Source organism: Lycorma delicatula, chromosome 3 (genome assembly GCF_047948215.1).
Source record: "Lycorma delicatula isolate Av1 chromosome 3, ASM4794821v1, whole genome shotgun sequence".
NCBI classification, from domain to species: Eukaryota; Metazoa; Arthropoda; class Insecta; order Hemiptera; family Fulgoridae; genus Lycorma; species Lycorma delicatula.
In genome coordinates, this window is record NC_134457.1 from 166,473,329 (window position 1) to 166,492,642 (window position 19,314).

General features: G+C 30.3%; 1 protein-coding gene across 1 annotated transcript; it reads left to right on the forward strand.

Annotated features, from left to right (window-relative positions):
- Positions 1–6,221: 6,221 nt before the first annotated feature.
- Positions 6,222–15,925, forward strand: LOC142321024 (protein C1orf43 homolog). The gene is made up of 4 exons (XM_075359018.1): positions 6,222–6,774; positions 10,051–10,213; positions 13,709–13,928; positions 15,302–15,925. Exons 1-4 carry the CDS (start codon positions 6,616–6,618, stop codon positions 15,522–15,524), a joined length of 765 nt encoding a protein of 254 aa, XP_075215133.1. The 5' UTR covers positions 6,222–6,615; the 3' UTR covers positions 15,525–15,925.
- Positions 15,926–19,314: the final 3,389 nt, after the last annotated feature.

A 19,314-nucleotide genomic window follows, 5' to 3' on the forward strand; every position in this document is an offset into this window, starting at 1 on the left:
AATCTTATTTCAGAAAAAGGGGAGAACTCCAGGTCTATGCCTTTTGATGATTCAAAGAGAAGATGGAAGGAAAAATAAGTGTAGACAAACCATGCAGGAGTCTCTATACAGGAGGAAATCTCCTAAAAGGAATTTCTCCTCAAAGTCCTCTAGGATATTTTGTCAGACAAAAGTTGTTCTTCATTTAAAGGAATAATGCTGAAGAATTAATTTCATCACAAATATGAATAGATAATTATTTCTTTTTTTAATAAAAATTTTTTTAAAGTAGTATTTCTATTCTAATTTAAGGTGGCAGTTAATTTCTGAACTGCAGTGCTTGTAAACAAAATCCAACACATTATTGCATATGTGTTTTTTTAATTAAATATCAAAATCCAACACACTATTGCGTATATGTTTTTTAATTAAATATTCCTACTGAAGATTTTACTCAATCATGTGATAAAAAATTATTTATATAATTACTTTAGAAAAGAGTTTCAAAATGTAAATTTTTTTAAATAATCATATTAATTGCTTCATGCTTATTTAACAAAATGCTGTTATCAGTCACATTATATTTTGAACATCTAATATTTTTGTTTTTTTTGTTATGAATAATAAATAATTTTTTGTTTTCCAAATAACAATAAAGACTCTTTCTTTCTTGAGTATAACTGAATTCAGTATGTAATATCTACAAATAAAATTAGTAAAGTGTAATTGCGACTCCCACTGGTTTTACAAGGGAAAGATTAACTCTTCTCTTTATAACATCTTAATAGTTTTTACAATCAGCAATTCCTTCTTTAACCAAATAATGCAGCCTTGGTTACCTAAAGATATAATCTAGTAATCTATATCTGGTTATCTGAAGAAAATACTTCTATTTGAGCTATTTTAATTTTTTAAGTTACATAAAAAAAAATTACATTTAAATACAACAAATGAAAATCTGTGTTGACTTGTATTATTTTATTAAATTACGAAATGTTTCTACAGTAAGACAGATATGTAAACACTTTCATGAAACATGGGGTTTTAAGCCCTTCATTATACACACAATTTTGTAACTGTAATTTTAACAATTAATCTATAAAATATAGACTTTTTTCTTTAATGTTATAAAATTTCAAGTCATTCTAAACACGATGGTAAGTCAATTATTATCTGCAATTTAGTTATATTTTTGTTTATGTTGGTAGTACTGTCATGCAGTGTAGATGACGCATGCATGGTTTAATTGTTGTTATGTCTGTGCACATGTGCTACGCATGACAAAGGAGCCAGACGACCGTTTACCGCCACAAATGAGGAAAACATTGAGCATGCATGTGACATGGTTTTCTTAGACAGAGACAGACGAGTAATTATTGATGAAGTAGCACATAGTCTGCAAATTAGTCACGGTTCTGCCTACAAAATCATCCACAACAGACTTTTGTTTCATAAAGTCTGTGCAAGATGGATTCCAAAACAACTCACACAGTTGCATAAACAAACGTGCTTGGAGATCTGCCAAAAACATTTGGATTGCTATGGTAACGAACAGGACATCTTCTTAGACAGAATCATCACTGGTGACAAAATATGGATCCATCATTATGAGCCGGAAAGTAAACAGCAGAGTATGGAATGGAAGCATCCAAATTTGCCCTGAAAAAAAAGTTCAAGACCGAACCATTTGCAGGAAAACTGTTGCTTACGGTTTTTTGGGATTCACAAGGCCAAGTACTGGAACATTACGAGGAAAGGGGCACGACAATAAACAGTGCACATTACAGTGAGAAGCTTACTGCCAAGCTGAAGCCTGCAATTCGAAGGAAACGCCGAGGACTGCTGTCGAAAGGTGTTGTGTTGTCGCACGACAATGCCCGTCCACATACTGCTGAAATGGTCCAGAAACTCAACTTTGAAGTACTGGCTCATCCTCTGTATAGTCCTGAACTTGCCCCTTCTAACTACCACTTGTTTGGTTCACTCAGGTATTAAGGGGTCGCTGATTTACCTTGGATGAAAATGAAAATATATAAAAATGTTCACACAGACTTTAAGAGCAGTTTGTATAAGAAGAGAACCAAGTTCAATCTATATATGCATAAACTATAGCCTGCAGCCTACAACCAAAACAACCAGGGCAGTCTAGGGCAATAATCAGCTACCATTAGTACATAGAACATAAATACTTTTAGAAACAAATACTTTAATATTTTATTATGCCACCTGAGTATTAAATCATACTGAACTATGATAACAGTGGTGTGATTTGTAATGTTGAGAAGGAAAATAGAAATTTAGCTAAGTAAAATATAATTTAAATCAACTTGTAGGCTGGTGTCACAAAGTTTATATGTATCTAATACCTCTGCCAAATCCCATTCACCTAGTCCCAGAAAAAAGGAATAAGATGAAAAAAATTGTAACCAAAACTCTTCAAAATAGGTCAGTTCATCAGAGCCTGTATATTTTAATTGATTCCAAAAAGACTTGTAACCATTTTGTTGTTTAAATGTTTTTAGCTGAATTTAAGTAACTTGTGTGAATTTTATAATTAAATAAATTATAAATTAATGCTAAATATAAAACAACAAAGCTATTTGGTTAGTGAAAGTTATATTCAGCTATCAAAAAAGATTGTTGATTTGGGTGTTTATTTTAACACAAGCTTTCATTTTAATGTTTATATTCTTTCACTTAATGTGAGTACTAACAGGATCTTAGAATTTATTACATGGTCTTCAAAAATCTCTGTGACACTAACACGTACCTTCTTGTATCTTCTTTAGTTAGAAATAAAGTAGAGTGAATTGCACCACTAAACCTTTTGTACATTGGAAAAGTTATAAAAATTGAAAGAATACAAATAAATTAAAAAAATGTTTATTTTATAAAAAAGATATGAATTTTATTGTCTTATGACCACTTTTACAATGGCATCCTGAAGTCCAGGCAAGATGTTCTTTCTATGCTATTTATTAGAATAGAATATTTTTTTAGAATAGTAAATATAACTATTAATTTATCTGATCTTTCAGGCACAACCATCATAATGTTCAACAACCTCCTCTAACGTATGTTTTCAGCCTTTATTCTTTTCCTTTCCGTTTTTCTTCTTGCCCACATTTCATTGCTATGAAGTGTTAAAGTGTAATTACTGTAAAGCGTATTACACTTCACAGTCATATATAAGAATTTCTTACTAATTCTTTGCTGTACATTTTATACCAGCAAACCACTTTTTTATGTAAGCTTTCCTTGATTGTGCCAGCCTGCTTTTGATTTTTGCCAAAATTAACAAAAATTTGTTATTTTTATTAATTTATTATCTAATGACAAAATTCTCCTACTTCTTGAATGTTATGTATCTTGTTTTGATATTTAATTCCTCATTATTCACCTTTTTGTCATATTTGGAACCTCTTATTTATTCTTATTGTTTTACTCTTATTTATTTACTCAGTAAATTTTTCTCCTAGCAATGAATCCAAGTCATTAAGTATATTTTCTCACTCGCCTTTAATTTTTGGTAAAACAATGTCAGCAAGTCAATACACCTTGATACTTATTTTTCTCCTTAGGTGATTTCTAAGGTTTTCTTTGTGTTATATTGCTTCTTTTATACACAAGTTGATAAGCAATAGACATACCACATTCTTGTGTCACTCCTTTCTAAATGGGAGTAACAAAGATTTTCTATTGTTCCCTCTGAAACTAATACATTTTGATTTCATATACACAGGTTTTTTTTTTTTTATTTGCCTTTCCAACTAGAATAATACAAATATTTCTCATATTTTTCTAATCTCATTACATCTTTTCTTCAACCAGTCTTTGTTTGATATTATATTAATACACCTTTACACTTCCTATTAATTTTATTTCTTATGAAATATGTTGATAACAGTTTTGGCCTTCATCATCTTTTATATTTTTATACTTTTTGTATTCATCCATGTTCTTTATGTACCATGTCCATTGAATACTGGCAACCATTGGGATAATTACAACTTCGTTTAGAGCTGACTAGAATAAAGTGTTGATTGACCTGGAAAACCATTGCCTTTAATTCCTCAACCATGAAATTCTCCATTAACCTGAACTCAGTTTGCCATGTTTTCCCTTCAAGTGTGATAGAAAAAAGCAAATAAGTCTCTGAATGTATTACCAGTGTGCGAAGCACATTGCTAACTCAGTTTTACCTTTTAACAATCTTAATCATCTCTCTGCTATTATTCTGCCTTTAAAGTATATCTTCAATGCAAACCTATTAAGCTAATCTTAAGCAACCGTTGATAGAACTGCATCTCCAGTGCCTTAATTCTCTTCAATGCTTTTGAAAGTCTAAGTCTCAACACCATACAGTATCAAAGGGAAGATTTAGTATTTAATCATTCTCTTTCTCAAAGTTTTACTTAAATTGTAGCTAGATAGGTCAGTTCTTGCTATGTGTTGCCCAAAATTGTGTGTGAACAGGTGGATATTTTATTGCAACTAGCTCAGAATATTAGACTGCACTAACCTACTATTACTGGCAGCAATTTTAACACATGGAACACAGCAGAAGAGCAGATGTCAGGGGCAGAATGCTCCTGGATATATTTTCAGAGCTAGAGGTGGCTCTAATTAACAAGGGTTAGGTCTAGACCTTCCATAGGGAAGAGAGGGTTCGATGGTTGACCTGACCTTTGTAAGCAACAGTTTGGCTAAAAGGATACATGGCTAAAGAGTATGGGAGGGCTAATAGCTATCTAATGGCTATAGAGCTAGTAACCATCAAGCAGTACTCATGTGGTTGGACAACAGGAATCATATATGTACCGGAAGTGATAGTCTAAGAGGCTGGAGTACCAAAACATTTGACAAACTGGACTTCCTTATTTCCCTTGATCTAGCTGATGTCAACACTGTGAATCTGGCTGAGGAAAGGGTAGATTGGCACATGAGATGCCTTACCAAAGCTTGTGATGAGGTGCTACAGTGGTAGCATTCTAATCAAAATCACCCACCGGTATAGTAGTGGAATGAAGACATTCTACTCAAGAGGTTAGGGTGTCACAAGATACGGCGAAGGATGCTCCAGAGTAGATCGGGCATAGCTAGGACAGTGCTCTCTACCTTCTACAACAGGACCAAGACTGAACTCAAGTCTCTAACAAGGGAAACCAAAGCTATAGCTGCCAACAACTAGGGAGTAGAAGAGAACGGATTTGAGTACTAGATCGTGGATATCGGTATTCCTTGGTGGTTGGGTTTCAATTAGCCACACATCTCGGAAATGGTCGAACTGATACTGTACAATACTATACTTCATTTTCACTTATACGTATCATCCTCTGAAGTAATACCTGAACGGTAATTCCCGGATGTTAAACAGTAAAAAGGAAAATGGAGTAGGAGAGAAACGGGGAAGAAAAAATGTTGAGAAACGGTAGCCCACTGGGCTGGTCTAGTGGTTAACTTGTTATCGCGCAAATCAGCTGATTTCGAAGTCGAGAGTTCTAAAGTTAAAGTCCTAGTAAATGGAGTTACGTTTAAACGAATTTGAATACTATATCGTGGATACCGGTGTTCTTTGGTGGTTTCAGTTAACCATACATGTCAGGAACGGTCGATCTGAGACTGTACAAGACTACACTTTAGTTACAATTATACATATCAAATTTATTCATCCTCTTAAGTTACCTTACGGTGGTTCCGAAGGCTAAAGAGAAAATAAGAAGGTTGAGAAACGCTGCTCTAGAATCTTCAACTACGTCCATCTTGAAATAAAAACAAATATACAACCGGCATTTACAATTAATTATCCGCCCAATAATTAGGAAGACCCAGCAGCAAGGGACTGATGTCCAGGCTATGCGATTGATTAATAACGGTATGAAATACCCGCCGATACTGTTGCGTTCTTTTCGCAAAAAAAAGAAAAAGGTTAAACACAAGTTGTTATACATACGTCATATACATTTTTTTTTGCTATGCTACTTAGGCAATCATTATACATCTATTTTACAAATACATTATATAAACAGAGTTCATCATAAAAAATCGTATAAACACAAATAATTACATTAACTTATTTATTCATATATTACCATTGAGCTGGTGATAAATTAATGAATTCTGTAACGTATGAGAAATGCCATACCTGAACGGACAAGAATCGAGAATCTAATATTATAGTTATCATAATTGCATTAAAGTAATGATTATATATTCCATATAATGATTATATTAGTTTAAATAGATACTTTGATACCTACTACCAGACGTGTGACAGTCTGTCAGTGTAGTAAAGAAATGGTTTTTCGAATAATAATAAAAACCTTTTCCTTCATTGACATACTTGTGATAAAACATCAACAGCAGCCAGCTGTCCCTTGAGATTCATTAGAAACCCGACAACAACGATCTAAGCGGAGTATCATGGAATCTCAGTGATGACAAGTGTTTGGATTAGGAGCGTGATGGTTTTTAATTCCTATTGAGAAATAAACATCTTTTACTAAAAACATTGATTTTTTTATGTAATTTAATGGTTTCTGTTAAAAATGAAGTTTTGTTTAATATTAAATACTTGTCAAATATAATGTATAATAGTCATGAAGGTTATTTTAGGTTAAGAAAGTTATAAATATCATGGCAGAAGAATTATCTGGTGTCACGGTCGTTATTATAATAGCAGGTGGTGTTTTGACTTTTATATTACTGTTTATATTTGCTAAGAGACAGATTATGAGATTTGCCTTGAGGTCTAGAAGAGGCCCACACGTACCTATCGGACATGGAGCTAAAAAAGTAAGGACCTTATAAATTTAAGGTTAACCTGAACTGATCTTTTATAAGTATGTACATGGAACTTATTAAATATTATAATCATTATTGTCTACCATTCGTCACAAATTAGACATCTTAAATAGTAAAATCGACACAACTGTTTTAATTATTATTATTGACTAATTTAATAGTATTTAAGTCTTGATGGTCCAGAAACTAATGAAAAGAATATTACAATCAGCCTTTCTTTCAGCATATTTGTCTTATATGCTGTAATATATTTAAGTTTGGTAAAAGTATATTAGTGACAGAAAGTCTAGATATTATATAACGTTTGTTTATATTTTTGGATATTTCTAATTACACTGGGGGACAAAGAATTATTTTTTTGGCTCATGAATTAAAATATGTGATTGTGATTATATTTTTTCCCCAAATTCAAATATGATATAAGTTTTCCCTTCATGAGGTGTTTCCGAGAGACGGATCTATAATTTCAAACATTTTAATACTTTGTGCATTCTTAACTACATCTATAATTTCAAACATTTTAATTCTTTCTGCATTCTTAACTACTTCCCCGTGCCCATCGCTCACTGCACCAAGATTTTCTGGGAAGAAATCTAGGTGCGAGTGCAGGAAGTGTACTTTTAAGGACATATTACAACCCAGATATTTATAAGATCGTTGACAATAATACGATAATCTTCCGCTTTCGATTTAAAAAAAAACAATGAGTAAAATTTCTGAATCTTGCCAAGCTGCATTCTCAGTGGTTTCAGTAGGTCCTCAAACTTTTCATCATGCATTAGTGATTGTATTTGTGGACCCACAAATATTCCTTCTTTAATTTTTGCATCACTAATTTTAGAAACTTCTGTTTTAAGAACATGATACCGGACGTATTGTCCATGGCCTTGAGGAACTTCTTCATTAATTCTAGTTTGTTATGTAATGAGGTAGATACACATTTTTTAGGATTACACTATGGCTTATGTTTCACATTTTTCTGTTCAGGAATGAGTGATTCATGTTTAGGCTATTCTTTTCTAATGAAATTATTTTTTCTGCCCCTACTATCCCATTCACACAGTAAATAATCAAGCTGCAGACCAAGAATAAATACAATTACCTTCAGATCACCACAAATATTCCATTCATACACTACATATTGAATTTTTTCCAATATAAATTTAAAGTTTTCATATGTTTCTTTCATACTAGCAGAGTGAGTCACAGGTTCTGATGGAAATTTATTGCCATTATGCAGAAGCACAGCTTTTACACTAACTTTAGAGGAATCAATGAACTAGCACCATTCAGGTTATGTTGTGTCTCCATAAGAAAAGAAATATTACAAAACACTAAGCCATTTCCTTCAGAGAAATAGTCTTTAAATTCTTAATGACGATTACGATAAGTACATATCTTTGTATTCTTTTGAAGAAGATTCCATCCTTTTAGCCAGGAAGCAATCATTTCAGACTGTTTTTTTTGGGTAACTTTAAATCTCGTATGAGATCGTTAAGATTTTCTTGAGTCAGTAAATAAGACTCAATGAACTGCTTTGTTCAAAAGTTGTATCACCACAGTTTGTTTCTTTTTCTTCCTTACTTCCATCGGACTCTGAGCTCTCTTCATTTAATGTCACATGTTCTGGAGTCTTTTTATGGGTAATTCTTCGCAGTGTGGAACTGGTCTCATTGCAGATTGCAAATTAGGGTACACCACTGTATGTTTTGATTTTGATGTAATCCCTTTAATGTTTGTTAAGCAGAAATAACATCTCAGAAGAATGAACTTTGGATTCCCTCAAACCTTAGAGATAGCAAGTGGCATATAACATTTTTCCGTGCAGTGAGAAGTATAGAACACAATAAATAACAGATATGTGGGGCCCAGGTTCTTGTTTGGTCCCCAACTTTTACCCAAAATAAAGTTCATATCTCTTTTTTACTAATGGAGTAAGGTTTCGCCTTTGGGACTTGAGCGTCACTTCACCACATACATAACAAAAATTGTTAGGATGATTTAAACAAATTCTAGGCATTTTGTAACTAATGACTAATTAAAAGAAATAAAGTTGTAAATACATAATACACAATAATTCAGACACACTAAGCACTCACAATGACGTGTTTACTGGTTCACTACTATCTCACAACTGGCTCGTTCTGATGAATGTGTGCTACACTAGAATATATTTGTACATGTATATATACGTCTGAACCTGCACAATAGTAGCAAAACTATCCTTTGAGTTAACTAATTTGGTTCCATAATATTTACAATGCTCTAGGATCTAGAATGCGTTTACTTGACAGTGGACAAATGGACGAAAAAACTTTATAAATATTAAAAAAAATTAAAATAACAAAAAACTGGGTGATGAAAAAATTCCTAATACATATTTGAAAACAGGATAAAAAATTGTATTAAGTACACCTATTGGTAAAATAGGTCAACAAAAATCATGTTGACCAGTGTTATTTGGTAGTGAAGTTAGTGTCAGAATGTCTGAAGAACAGAGATTTACAATAGTTGCTTCAGTTTCATCTGTTTTTTTAGTACATTTTAATTATGACATATGAAGGAACAAATTTGTAGTAGATGTTTTTATCCTCAACATACTTCTATTAGAATTGTAGTCAGCTTCATGAACCTATAGAAATTAAGAACTATAAAACATGTTGAAGTTTCATATCCTTCAGGGTTAGGTAAAATCCCTAAGCTAGCCTATTTAGAATCAAACAAATATGTCTTAAGCAGAATTATATAGAAATATCTCATTTTCCATTTGAAAATGGGAATTTAACCTCAGGAGGTTAAATTCCTGGCTTTTACAATTAAATTGTTTGGTATGCTAGCATAAATTTAAGCTTCATAGAGTTTATTGGTTGAAGATGTTAAATACTATCTGTTTTTCACTTCTGTTCCTTGTTTTTTAACTATCAGCAGGGATTTATCACGCCTTCCTGTAGAGGAGAAAGATAGTTTAGTGCCACACAGACTAGTTTTATTTATTGCCAGCAATTTTTCAATATTGTCCTGGCCACTATTCTGTGGTGGGTTTCTAATCTGGCTTGGTAATCCAAAGATGCAGTGAGTATATCTGCATTATGGTACAAATATACTCACTGCGTGAATTAGGGCTTAAGCTATGCTATCCATGGGTCCGAAATCAACAAAATTACCCATCAATTGACCTATAGGTCAGTGTTCTGGATATCTTGTAAATCAATGAGTCAAATGTTACACGCATTCTTATACTGAATTTTAATTATGTTAATTTTGCAGTCTCTAAAACGAGAGATACACAGAAGAATTGATATTATACCAAAGATAGTTTATGAGCCGAAGATGATAAATGATAATGATTCACAATATATTTTACCACCTGGATCTCATTTACCTCCATTTTATTGTAGATTAAAAGCTGTAGATGATGTTAAATTGTTAGGTAAGTAAATATATGTATATTTCTTCTATTTACTCAATTTTTTCATTATTCTTATTTTTCTTATGAAGATTAGAGAGGTAGGTGTGCAAACTTTATTGTTTTTGAATTATTGTATCTCTGGTGTGTGTGTTATTTATTTATAATTAACTTTTAAACACTACTAACTTTTAAAAGTTAGTAGTTTTTGAATTTGATCTGCACATATACCCATGGTTATTTTAGAACCATTGATCCAATCTTCATGAGACTTCCAATCAGTAAATTTAGATGTTTAGGAAAAGCTTAAAATAGTTTTCTTGTGGTTAAAAGGAAAAAAAATAGTTAATAAAAAAAGTCTAATATTTAAAATGCTATTTTATATAAAGTAATAATTTAATAATTATTTATATTTAAAATTATCAAATTGCTCACTTTCAAATTAATAGAAATTTTTCTTCCAAAGATCTTCCAGAGCTAACTGTCAATTCCTTACTTGTGGTATTATATCTTGTAACTTAAAATTACAAAATGCTGCTGAATATGGCTCTGAGGAATATTCTGGTAATCGGCGTCAAAAGATCTTTGTAAAAAAAATTTTCATAACTTAGAGTATGAAATATTTAATATTCATTCATTTTAAGTGTTTTCATTTATGTCATGCTGTTTGATGATTAAAATTACTTGTTTACTATTCTATAATAACTTACTAATATAAACTTTAAAATGTTTGCCATGACAAATCGGACCAAATTTTATAATATAATATTTTTAATAATTTCCATCAAAAGATTTCAGTCAGTCTTTGCAACTTCTTCAGTGACTGGTGCTACAGTTCTCGAATTGATGTCAGTTAATATACTACTGGTGGGTTTTCTTTTTAATTAGGCAATACATATTTAGAAAATGGTTGAAAATTGTGTTAAATTTAAATTTTATCCATTCATTTAGTTTGTAATATATTTAACAATGTTCAAGTACATTAAGATCTAGTTCCTTTTTGTATAAGCTTAAAATATCAAGATTATTGTCATTGCTGATGGATTTGTTGTATAAGATGGTTGGCAAATGTTGATCACTTTCACTTAATACTTCTCAGCAACATTTAAGCATTTTATTCATTGTATTTTTGTTTGAAACTACATTCCATTTGATCTGTGTAGAACATTGTGCAGTCAGTACATTTCTGTTTATACACTCCAGGAGTGTGTTTGCTTAGAGATTGTCTTCTCTGTATAATGATTGTTTTATTTTGCTAGTTCTGAAAGTACTTTGCATGTACTGCATGACCAAATTAAGATTATGTCTGAACTTGATTAGCACTGCAGTGTGATCAGTACCATTCTGCAGCATAATTTTAGATATATGAGAAACTTAACTTATTTACTTCATAATTTGACTTCATATGCGAGAAATGAGAACTAACAGATTTTCATTGGTATACAACTTCAATCACATTGCTGAATGATTCTCATTCAGATGTGATAAAAAATATTTGAATATGTAATTGGCTCTTTCATGGATATGGGTGTTGTATTAAAAACATAATGGTAATACCACTACCATTGTGTATTGAATTTACTAAGTGATTGTTCAATATGCACAATCATTTGTACAATGCATATGGTTTAATGGGAAAAGAAAGGTTTTTTAATGGTTATAACAATTTTTTTATGCATGTCATTATGAGATTTATTTTAAAAACTTAAAATGATTCATTGCCTAAAAAAAAATGGAATAAAATTAAAAAAATAAAACAAATGATGAATAAATAATTCAATATTTATTCTATCTATGAAAAAATTTCAAATATTATACTCAAATTCCATAACTTAAAATGCAGCTATCAAAATAAACAGTTTTATTTGTTGCTTAATCGCAATAAAGAACTTAAAATTTACAAGTAAAGAAATTAATTTGAATCTATTTCTTTAAAGTCTGAAAGTGCCTTTTTCCTCATCGCAAGATTTTTCTGACAACTCCTCAAGATGGATCACCAGCTAGTGGACTTCTGCCTTCATTAAACAGTTATTTTCTTTTCCAGCTCCTTAACATGTTTCACTGTTTATCTTCAGCGTTCAGTCATTATTTCTTCAAACATTTAGTTGTTACTTTTACATTTTGTTATACATGTTTTTTTAGCAGTGGCATTATTCACTGACTCAGATATATCCCTTCTGATTTTGCTTGTATTGATAAGAGAAAGCCTTATCTCTTGTGCTTTTCTTCTTGTAAGAATTTATCAGTGATGTATCTCAGTTGAGATGACTGTTAGCAAATGATTTGAAACAACTCTGCTCTCATTGTGTTATGGTTATAGTGCATGTTATTTATCAGCAGCCACTTTTTGTAGTAGCTATTTGTCAATTTGAATCAAATGATTTGGCACATTATCCATCACAACTAAAAGTTTTTTCAGAGTTTCTTTTGACCACAAATATGTCCTTTTTCATTTTTGGTTAACAATTATTTACAGTCAGAACTTCTTTCTTCATAATGTAAAACCTTTGAACGGTTCTGATAACACCTGTATCAAAATCATTAACAATAAAATTTTGACACACTATTTTTCCCAAGAGTTAGTACTTTAGCTTTATTACCAGTATTCACTTCTATTCTGATGTTAGAAATAGTTTGTACCAATTTAACTGTTGTAGCCACTCTTTTTGTTGAACATTCAGTAAGATGAAGTAATCTTTTTTTTTTTCTCACAAAAATATTTACTAACATTGCCAGTAGTATTTCTACATTCACTATGAATATACTTTTTTCATATTTTCAAAATTGTTCTAGTTTAAGTTTTTAACCATTGAAAAATAAATACAAAAAAAATTATGAGGTAGACAATGAAATAATAGAACTAGTTAACTAAATTTAATGATTACTGAAAATTCCACAAATAAGCAATGCGCATTTAAATATTAATATCTATGCTGAGTACAAATAGTGATAATAATAAAAAAATTATTATTAGTAATAATAAAAGAAAATAACTATCCTTAACATAGAATAAATGAACTGCTAAAATAGACACAACCTGTCTCTACTTTAAACCAAATTCTTGTAGAGTCAACTGACCATTTAGAAGTCGTTAGTTTAGTCCAAAGGTTTAACTGGAAATATAAAAGGTTGGAAATCAATGTAGAAGGGACTTACCTAGAGTAAATAATAAAAAAAAAAAAAAAAAAAAAAAAAAAAAAAAAAAAAAAAAAAAAACAGATAACATGATAAAATTTACTAATTGCTTGGATGTTAGAGTTAATAAAATAACATTTTTTTGGCATTGATGACACTATGATTTAATGGGAGTGTTATTGTTTTAATTGAATTAAAAAAATTATTTTCTTAACTTATTTATTTGTAAAAGGTGAAGCTTCAGAACTGGTGAATTGTTTTTCCTGATTCACACCTGATTTTATATGCCTAAAGGCTTAAGAGCCAGACTTTTATATTGTGCATTGTAATATGTAATTTCAGTATCAGTTAATTATTTTAATGTTAATTTTGTTTTAAACACAGAAGCAGAAATAACAAAACAAGATTGTTGTTTACATAGACATCCTACTGAGAATTTAAGGGCATATTTATTAACTACATTAGCAGCACCATTGAATGGTATGGGACAAAGAATGGTCCATCAATTCTGTGATTTATATGAACATGCTAGACATGATCCTAGTGAATTTGGTGACGAGGAATATCAAGTTTTCCATAGGCTATTACTTAAATTGATTGATGCGTAAGTATTTGTTAACTTATGAAAGCTTTTGAAACATGCAACATTTTTATGTTACTTTTTGCTGTATGAATGTAAAGTTGTTAAGTGCTTACAGAAACACTTGTCAGCTTAAAGCAGTTCAATGAAAGTTGTGTAGAAAATGCAGGACAATTCAGATTTTTGTCTGTAGAAAAGAACTCGCAGCCTATGTTTGTCAAATTAAGATGAGTATTGTGGTAGTGTTAGAAAAATTTCTGATTCTGATTTTGAAATTAAAAGTGCAATAATTATAATTCTTCAAACCATACATAATGCCTGTGGTCAATAAATTAATTGAAGAATGATTATATAATTGAATAATAATAACTGAAGTTCATTACCTGAATGTGTGAAATACAAAAATTATCTGATTCATCTGAATACAGATCTGTATTGGAAAGTTATAAACAATAACTCATCTGAACTAGACTTTTCTTATTCTGAATGGAATCTTTTGAAAACTTTTTCTTGTATTTAACATTGTTAATAATGTAAAACAAACTGGTTCTTTTCATCCAAGGTATTATGCCTTTATAAACATTAAAAATATTTTTATGAATGGATGTTTAGCTAGGGAACTGTTTAAACTTTGTAAAAGCTTCTTTTTGTTCAGAAAATTTGTGAAAATAGGCACAGTTTTTGCATGAATTAATGTTAGTTTTATCATATATATAAAATTAAAAAATTAACAGGGTTCACTTTTTTTTGGGAGGGGGGAATAAATAAAAATAATTAGTCTTTTTAATATTGTAAATCCTTTGATCTAGACTCATCATAAAACAAGTTTAAATTCAAGATTAGTACTACAGTGGTTCCAGCTAAAGTTAGGGTAGTCTCAAGTATTACAATTATCAAACACAGTGTCAAACAAAAACCACCTCTAAATTTAAATTATATTGGTTTAATAAAAATTATTCATTTTTCTCATTATTTTTAATGACAAAAATTACTTTATCATTTCAAAATTTAATTTAATGGTTACTTCTTAAATAATTTTAAAAAATCCATATTTCTTAACAAACCATATTTGTTATTTACAGTCTATATTTATTATCAATTATATCATAGAAAAAATAGAGAAAATGATAGTAAGTTCCAGCATACAAAGTTTACTTCAATAAAATTATGATGTTAGAAATATTATTATGTACAACAATTTAAATACATCATAATAAATATAATCTTATTTTTACGAACAGGTCTTCAAAGAAGTTTAAAGAATTCATTGTTATTATTATTATTTTTCTTTAATTTTATATTTAATTCATTGTATTCTTGTTTGTTTAACTGTTATTTTTCTTGATAAAAATTCATTTTGTTATATTTTTTACAGTTTTTTTTTTTTTTTTTTACAGAGCTAGAATGTTAAAATCATATTCTAATAGTAGAAAATCAAGTCCTAGTAGAACACCTATTAAAAAAAATCAAGATAAATGTAGACAATTACTTGAGGCTAAATTGAAAGAAAAAAAGGTGGCAGAAGTTGAAGGTACCACAAATACTTCTACTACTAATGTTACCATCACTGTTAATAACCCTGTTGGACCTGCCAATGATAACAATGAAACATCAGTGTGACATATTGCAATACAATAATAATAATAATGAAGACTGTATTTATTTTAATATAATATTGCCATTAATAAGTGTGATTTACATTTCTGGTTCATTTTGAGTGTGATTTACTAAAGCGTAGTTATGTTTATAATGGGTTAATGGGATTTGTCATTTGATTGATTCAAGATGTACCTTCTACTTGCTCAATCAAAGATTATTATTGGGGTTCACAACATATCCTATTGTTCATTTATTAAGAGTTGAGTTCATTAAAATTAATTGTAGTATATCTTCTGCAACATGAATATATATGTATATATATTTATTTATATCGATGAAGGTTGTTTTGAGCATGGACATTTACTATATGTTTGCTTTACAGTAGAATCCTACTTATCTGTAATTAAATAAGAATTTATAATGTTGCGTAGTTATAATTTTAAGTACAAGATAATTTGAAATATTATGTAAAATAATTATATAATTTTTTACTATGTCATGAAATTTGATATAATTTTTAACAACTTATAATTTTATTTTTAGAATTTCATTGAAACCTATCAATAATCATTTGTATTTTTTCAACAGAAATTTTAGCTCAGACTAAAAGCCATAAATTTAAGAATAAGTACTAATTTAGATACTCAAATACGAAACAATATTATTCTTTCAAAATTTGTTTGAAATATTTGTTAAAATTTAATCTTAAAAAAGGGTATTTGTTATTAATTTTATGGGCATTAGTTTGAAATTTTTTGCAGTTGAATGCATATTACCAATTTGTGCGCGTTTTCATATCTTTTCAACATTTTATTGTTGTTCTTTTAAATTAGTTTGCAAGATAAGTGATTCTGTAGCTTTCTTTGAAGAAGCAAGAAATTTTAACACATAACAGTGGTGTTATTCTAAAATTTCAGTAATAAGACCCTCATAAGGATCATTATAAACCTTTTAACAATACTATTTTTACATAAAATAGTAATAATCATATGCTGATACAGGCCTGTTATGTCAGCAGTTTTCATTTACAAGTTTAATGTTATACAGTGAAATCTCAGTATAAAATGCATCACAAAATCATTTTACTATATTTGCTCGTTATAAGGTTGTGGCTTTTTCCTACATTTTCTCTCATGAAATGAGGTATTGACCTATATGCAAGGCCGACTTACATTTGGATTTGATCAGGCTTTTAAGTTGTTTTGTAGTTTATTTTCATTTCTATATTCATGATTGAACTGTAAAAACTTTTTACAGTTTATTTTTATAGTAATAACCTTCGGTTCGAAAACTTAGGTCTTCGAAGATAACAATACATGTTAATATTATATGCATTCAGGAATCATTTGACGAAAATGTAAAACCAGAAGTCAAAAACTAAGCACGGATTTAGTTATAATATCTGGTGATCTGACTTCACACCACAAGGTGTGAGTTCATAAAAATCTGATATTTTGGTTGTAGTTGTGATCAAGCCTTTTTAAAATAATCTTTTAATATAATTATAATACTTGATTTTTGTTGGGACTTTCAATTTAAAGTTGGTAAAAATTCATTGTACCAGACAGAAGTAGATCTTCACATTACAAATAATTCCCTAGCTCAGTGGCTTTAATACAGATGTGTAATTAACAAGAAAGGAATTCAAGTTTAGTATTTTCTAACGTGCAACCTACTTTATCTGCAGAGCAGTTATCCACCAATGAGCGGATTTTCCTTTTCTATTTACACATATTTTTGTCAAACTCAGGCAGCCAGTCTATAAATAATTCTTGGTCATCCATGCTCTTCTATTGACTGCAAATCTAATGACAGAGATACCACACCTTTGAAGCATGTAGGCTTTGTCAGATGCCCTACAAACATAGATTTCAGTTTCTCTGTACCAATGGCATTGCAGAAAAATAATGCTGTTACTCTTTCTTTTGACTGTTTTCCAGCTATACAATTCTCTCCATTATTGGACATTACCTTATTTGGTAACATATGTTAAAAAAATGCATTTTCATCTGCATTGAAAATATGTTCTTATTGTAATTTTCAATCAGATTTTTTAGATGATGTTCTTTTCATAACAGAGCAGCCAGCATCCATAGTGGCATTTTTAGCTTCCCCATCAATGATATTCCAAGTTATGCCATACCTTTCACGAAAACGAAACAGCCAACCAGCACTTGCTTGAAGATCCCTCATGTTTAACAACATTGCATATTCTCTTGCTTTCTCTTGAAGCATTGGCCCAGAAAACGATAATGCCACTTGATCAGACCTCATTGAATCATGCATCTACTACCTCTTCTACTTCATGTCAGTCTCCAAGACAAATTGTCTTCCTATTAGGGCCCATTGTAAAGTGTTCATACATTTTTAGAATTTTATTATTGTTGAACTGATGTTGGCTTGGTATTGTAAGCACATGCTATATCAACCAGCTTCTTACCACTTTTGATTTTTTATTATCTTCACTTTCTCTTTTGTCAGTAGGATGGTAAATCAGCATGTATCAAAAGCCTCTATATATTTCTTTTCAAATACCATACACAAAATTTACTAAAATTAACACATTTATTTAGCACCTTTTTGTAGATTTATGGACCCACTCATGCTTTAAACGGATACTGGGATTTCACTGTAATTATTAGATTTAAAAGATGCATTTTAATACTTCTACTATCAAATAGCAAAAATTTCAAAGTGATTCTATGACCTTAGTCTGAGTATTAAAAAGTGATTACTTTGTTGCAATGCTTGTTTTTTTTTTTAAATAAGAGTTTAATATACGCATTGATGGGTTCATTGATATTTCTGAAGACTCCAGATATTCATTGTTACTTTGTTTATTTTGGACAATAGGCAGCTGCATCCCATGGTTTTATGTAATTAGTACTCCTGTTACTTGTTACTTACCTGAATCAATTAGCCAGGATATGTTATTAATTAGAACTGTAAGACAGAATGGTGACAAAGAAATGTTATCAAGTTAATGTTAAAGTAGTTAGTCAGGTCAAATTTTGAGCTATCTTTTTGCAGAGGAAAGGAAATGTTATGCTTTGTGCCAGTTAGAAGTGAGTTTCTTTCATAAGAACTTATAGCTCTTAAATGCATAGCTGCTTTGCGAGCTAATCATCTATTATTGTGAAAAAGGGAACCAGAATTTACTTCCATATTCCTTTGTTCTTTAAATTAAACCCATTGCTACTGTTTGCTGATATAGTGATTATCAATATTGATCAGTGTGCAACTGAAGATGTTCATGCCACTGGAGAATAGATTTGTTGTTTTCTTAGTCCTCTTCAGTTCCATAGAAACAAGTGGCAACTGTGGAATAACTGGCCAAACACAATGCAGTTTTCATTGTTGATATAAAGTGGTATTTCTTTTATAATTTTTATTTTGTTTCCTGAACAAAAACAAATGTGTCCTCCCTGCATTATCTGTGTCATCTGCTCAAACAAATATGAAATCTAAAGAACTTTATCCTGTTCCGTTTTACTTTAACAGCTAGAATAAGAAAAAAATGAATGTAGGTGGAAAAGTCACTGAAAAGGTTTCTACTTGACATGAATCTCTAGAAGGATGGTGATAGAAATAAAAATTTGGTTCAAAGAATTCCACTAGATCAGCCTAACTCGAATAAAAAATTTAAAGAAAAAAAGGTTATATTTTCCTTTACAACAAAATTTTTTTTTAATGTAATTTCACTCTTATTAAATCTTTGTCAGTAGTGTATTTTGACTTACCTTCCTCTAACTCCTGTCAATTCCAGAAAGTAAGTACTTCGTTCTTTTACCTTTATCCTCATCATACAGGG

Bases quoted from the DNA above. Each gene is read 5' to 3' on its own strand.
- LOC142321024 (XM_075359018.1), top strand. From the start codon at position 6,616: ATGGCAGAAGAATTATCTGGTGTCACGGTCGTTATTATAATAGCAGGT. The intron at 10,214-13,708 runs GTAAGTAAATAT...TTTTAAACACAG, and splicing joins AGATGATGTTAAATTGTTAG to AAGCAGAAATAACAAAACAA. The intron at 13,929-15,301 runs GTAAGTATTTGT...TTTTTTTTACAG, and splicing joins TTACTTAAATTGATTGATGC to AGCTAGAATGTTAAAATCAT.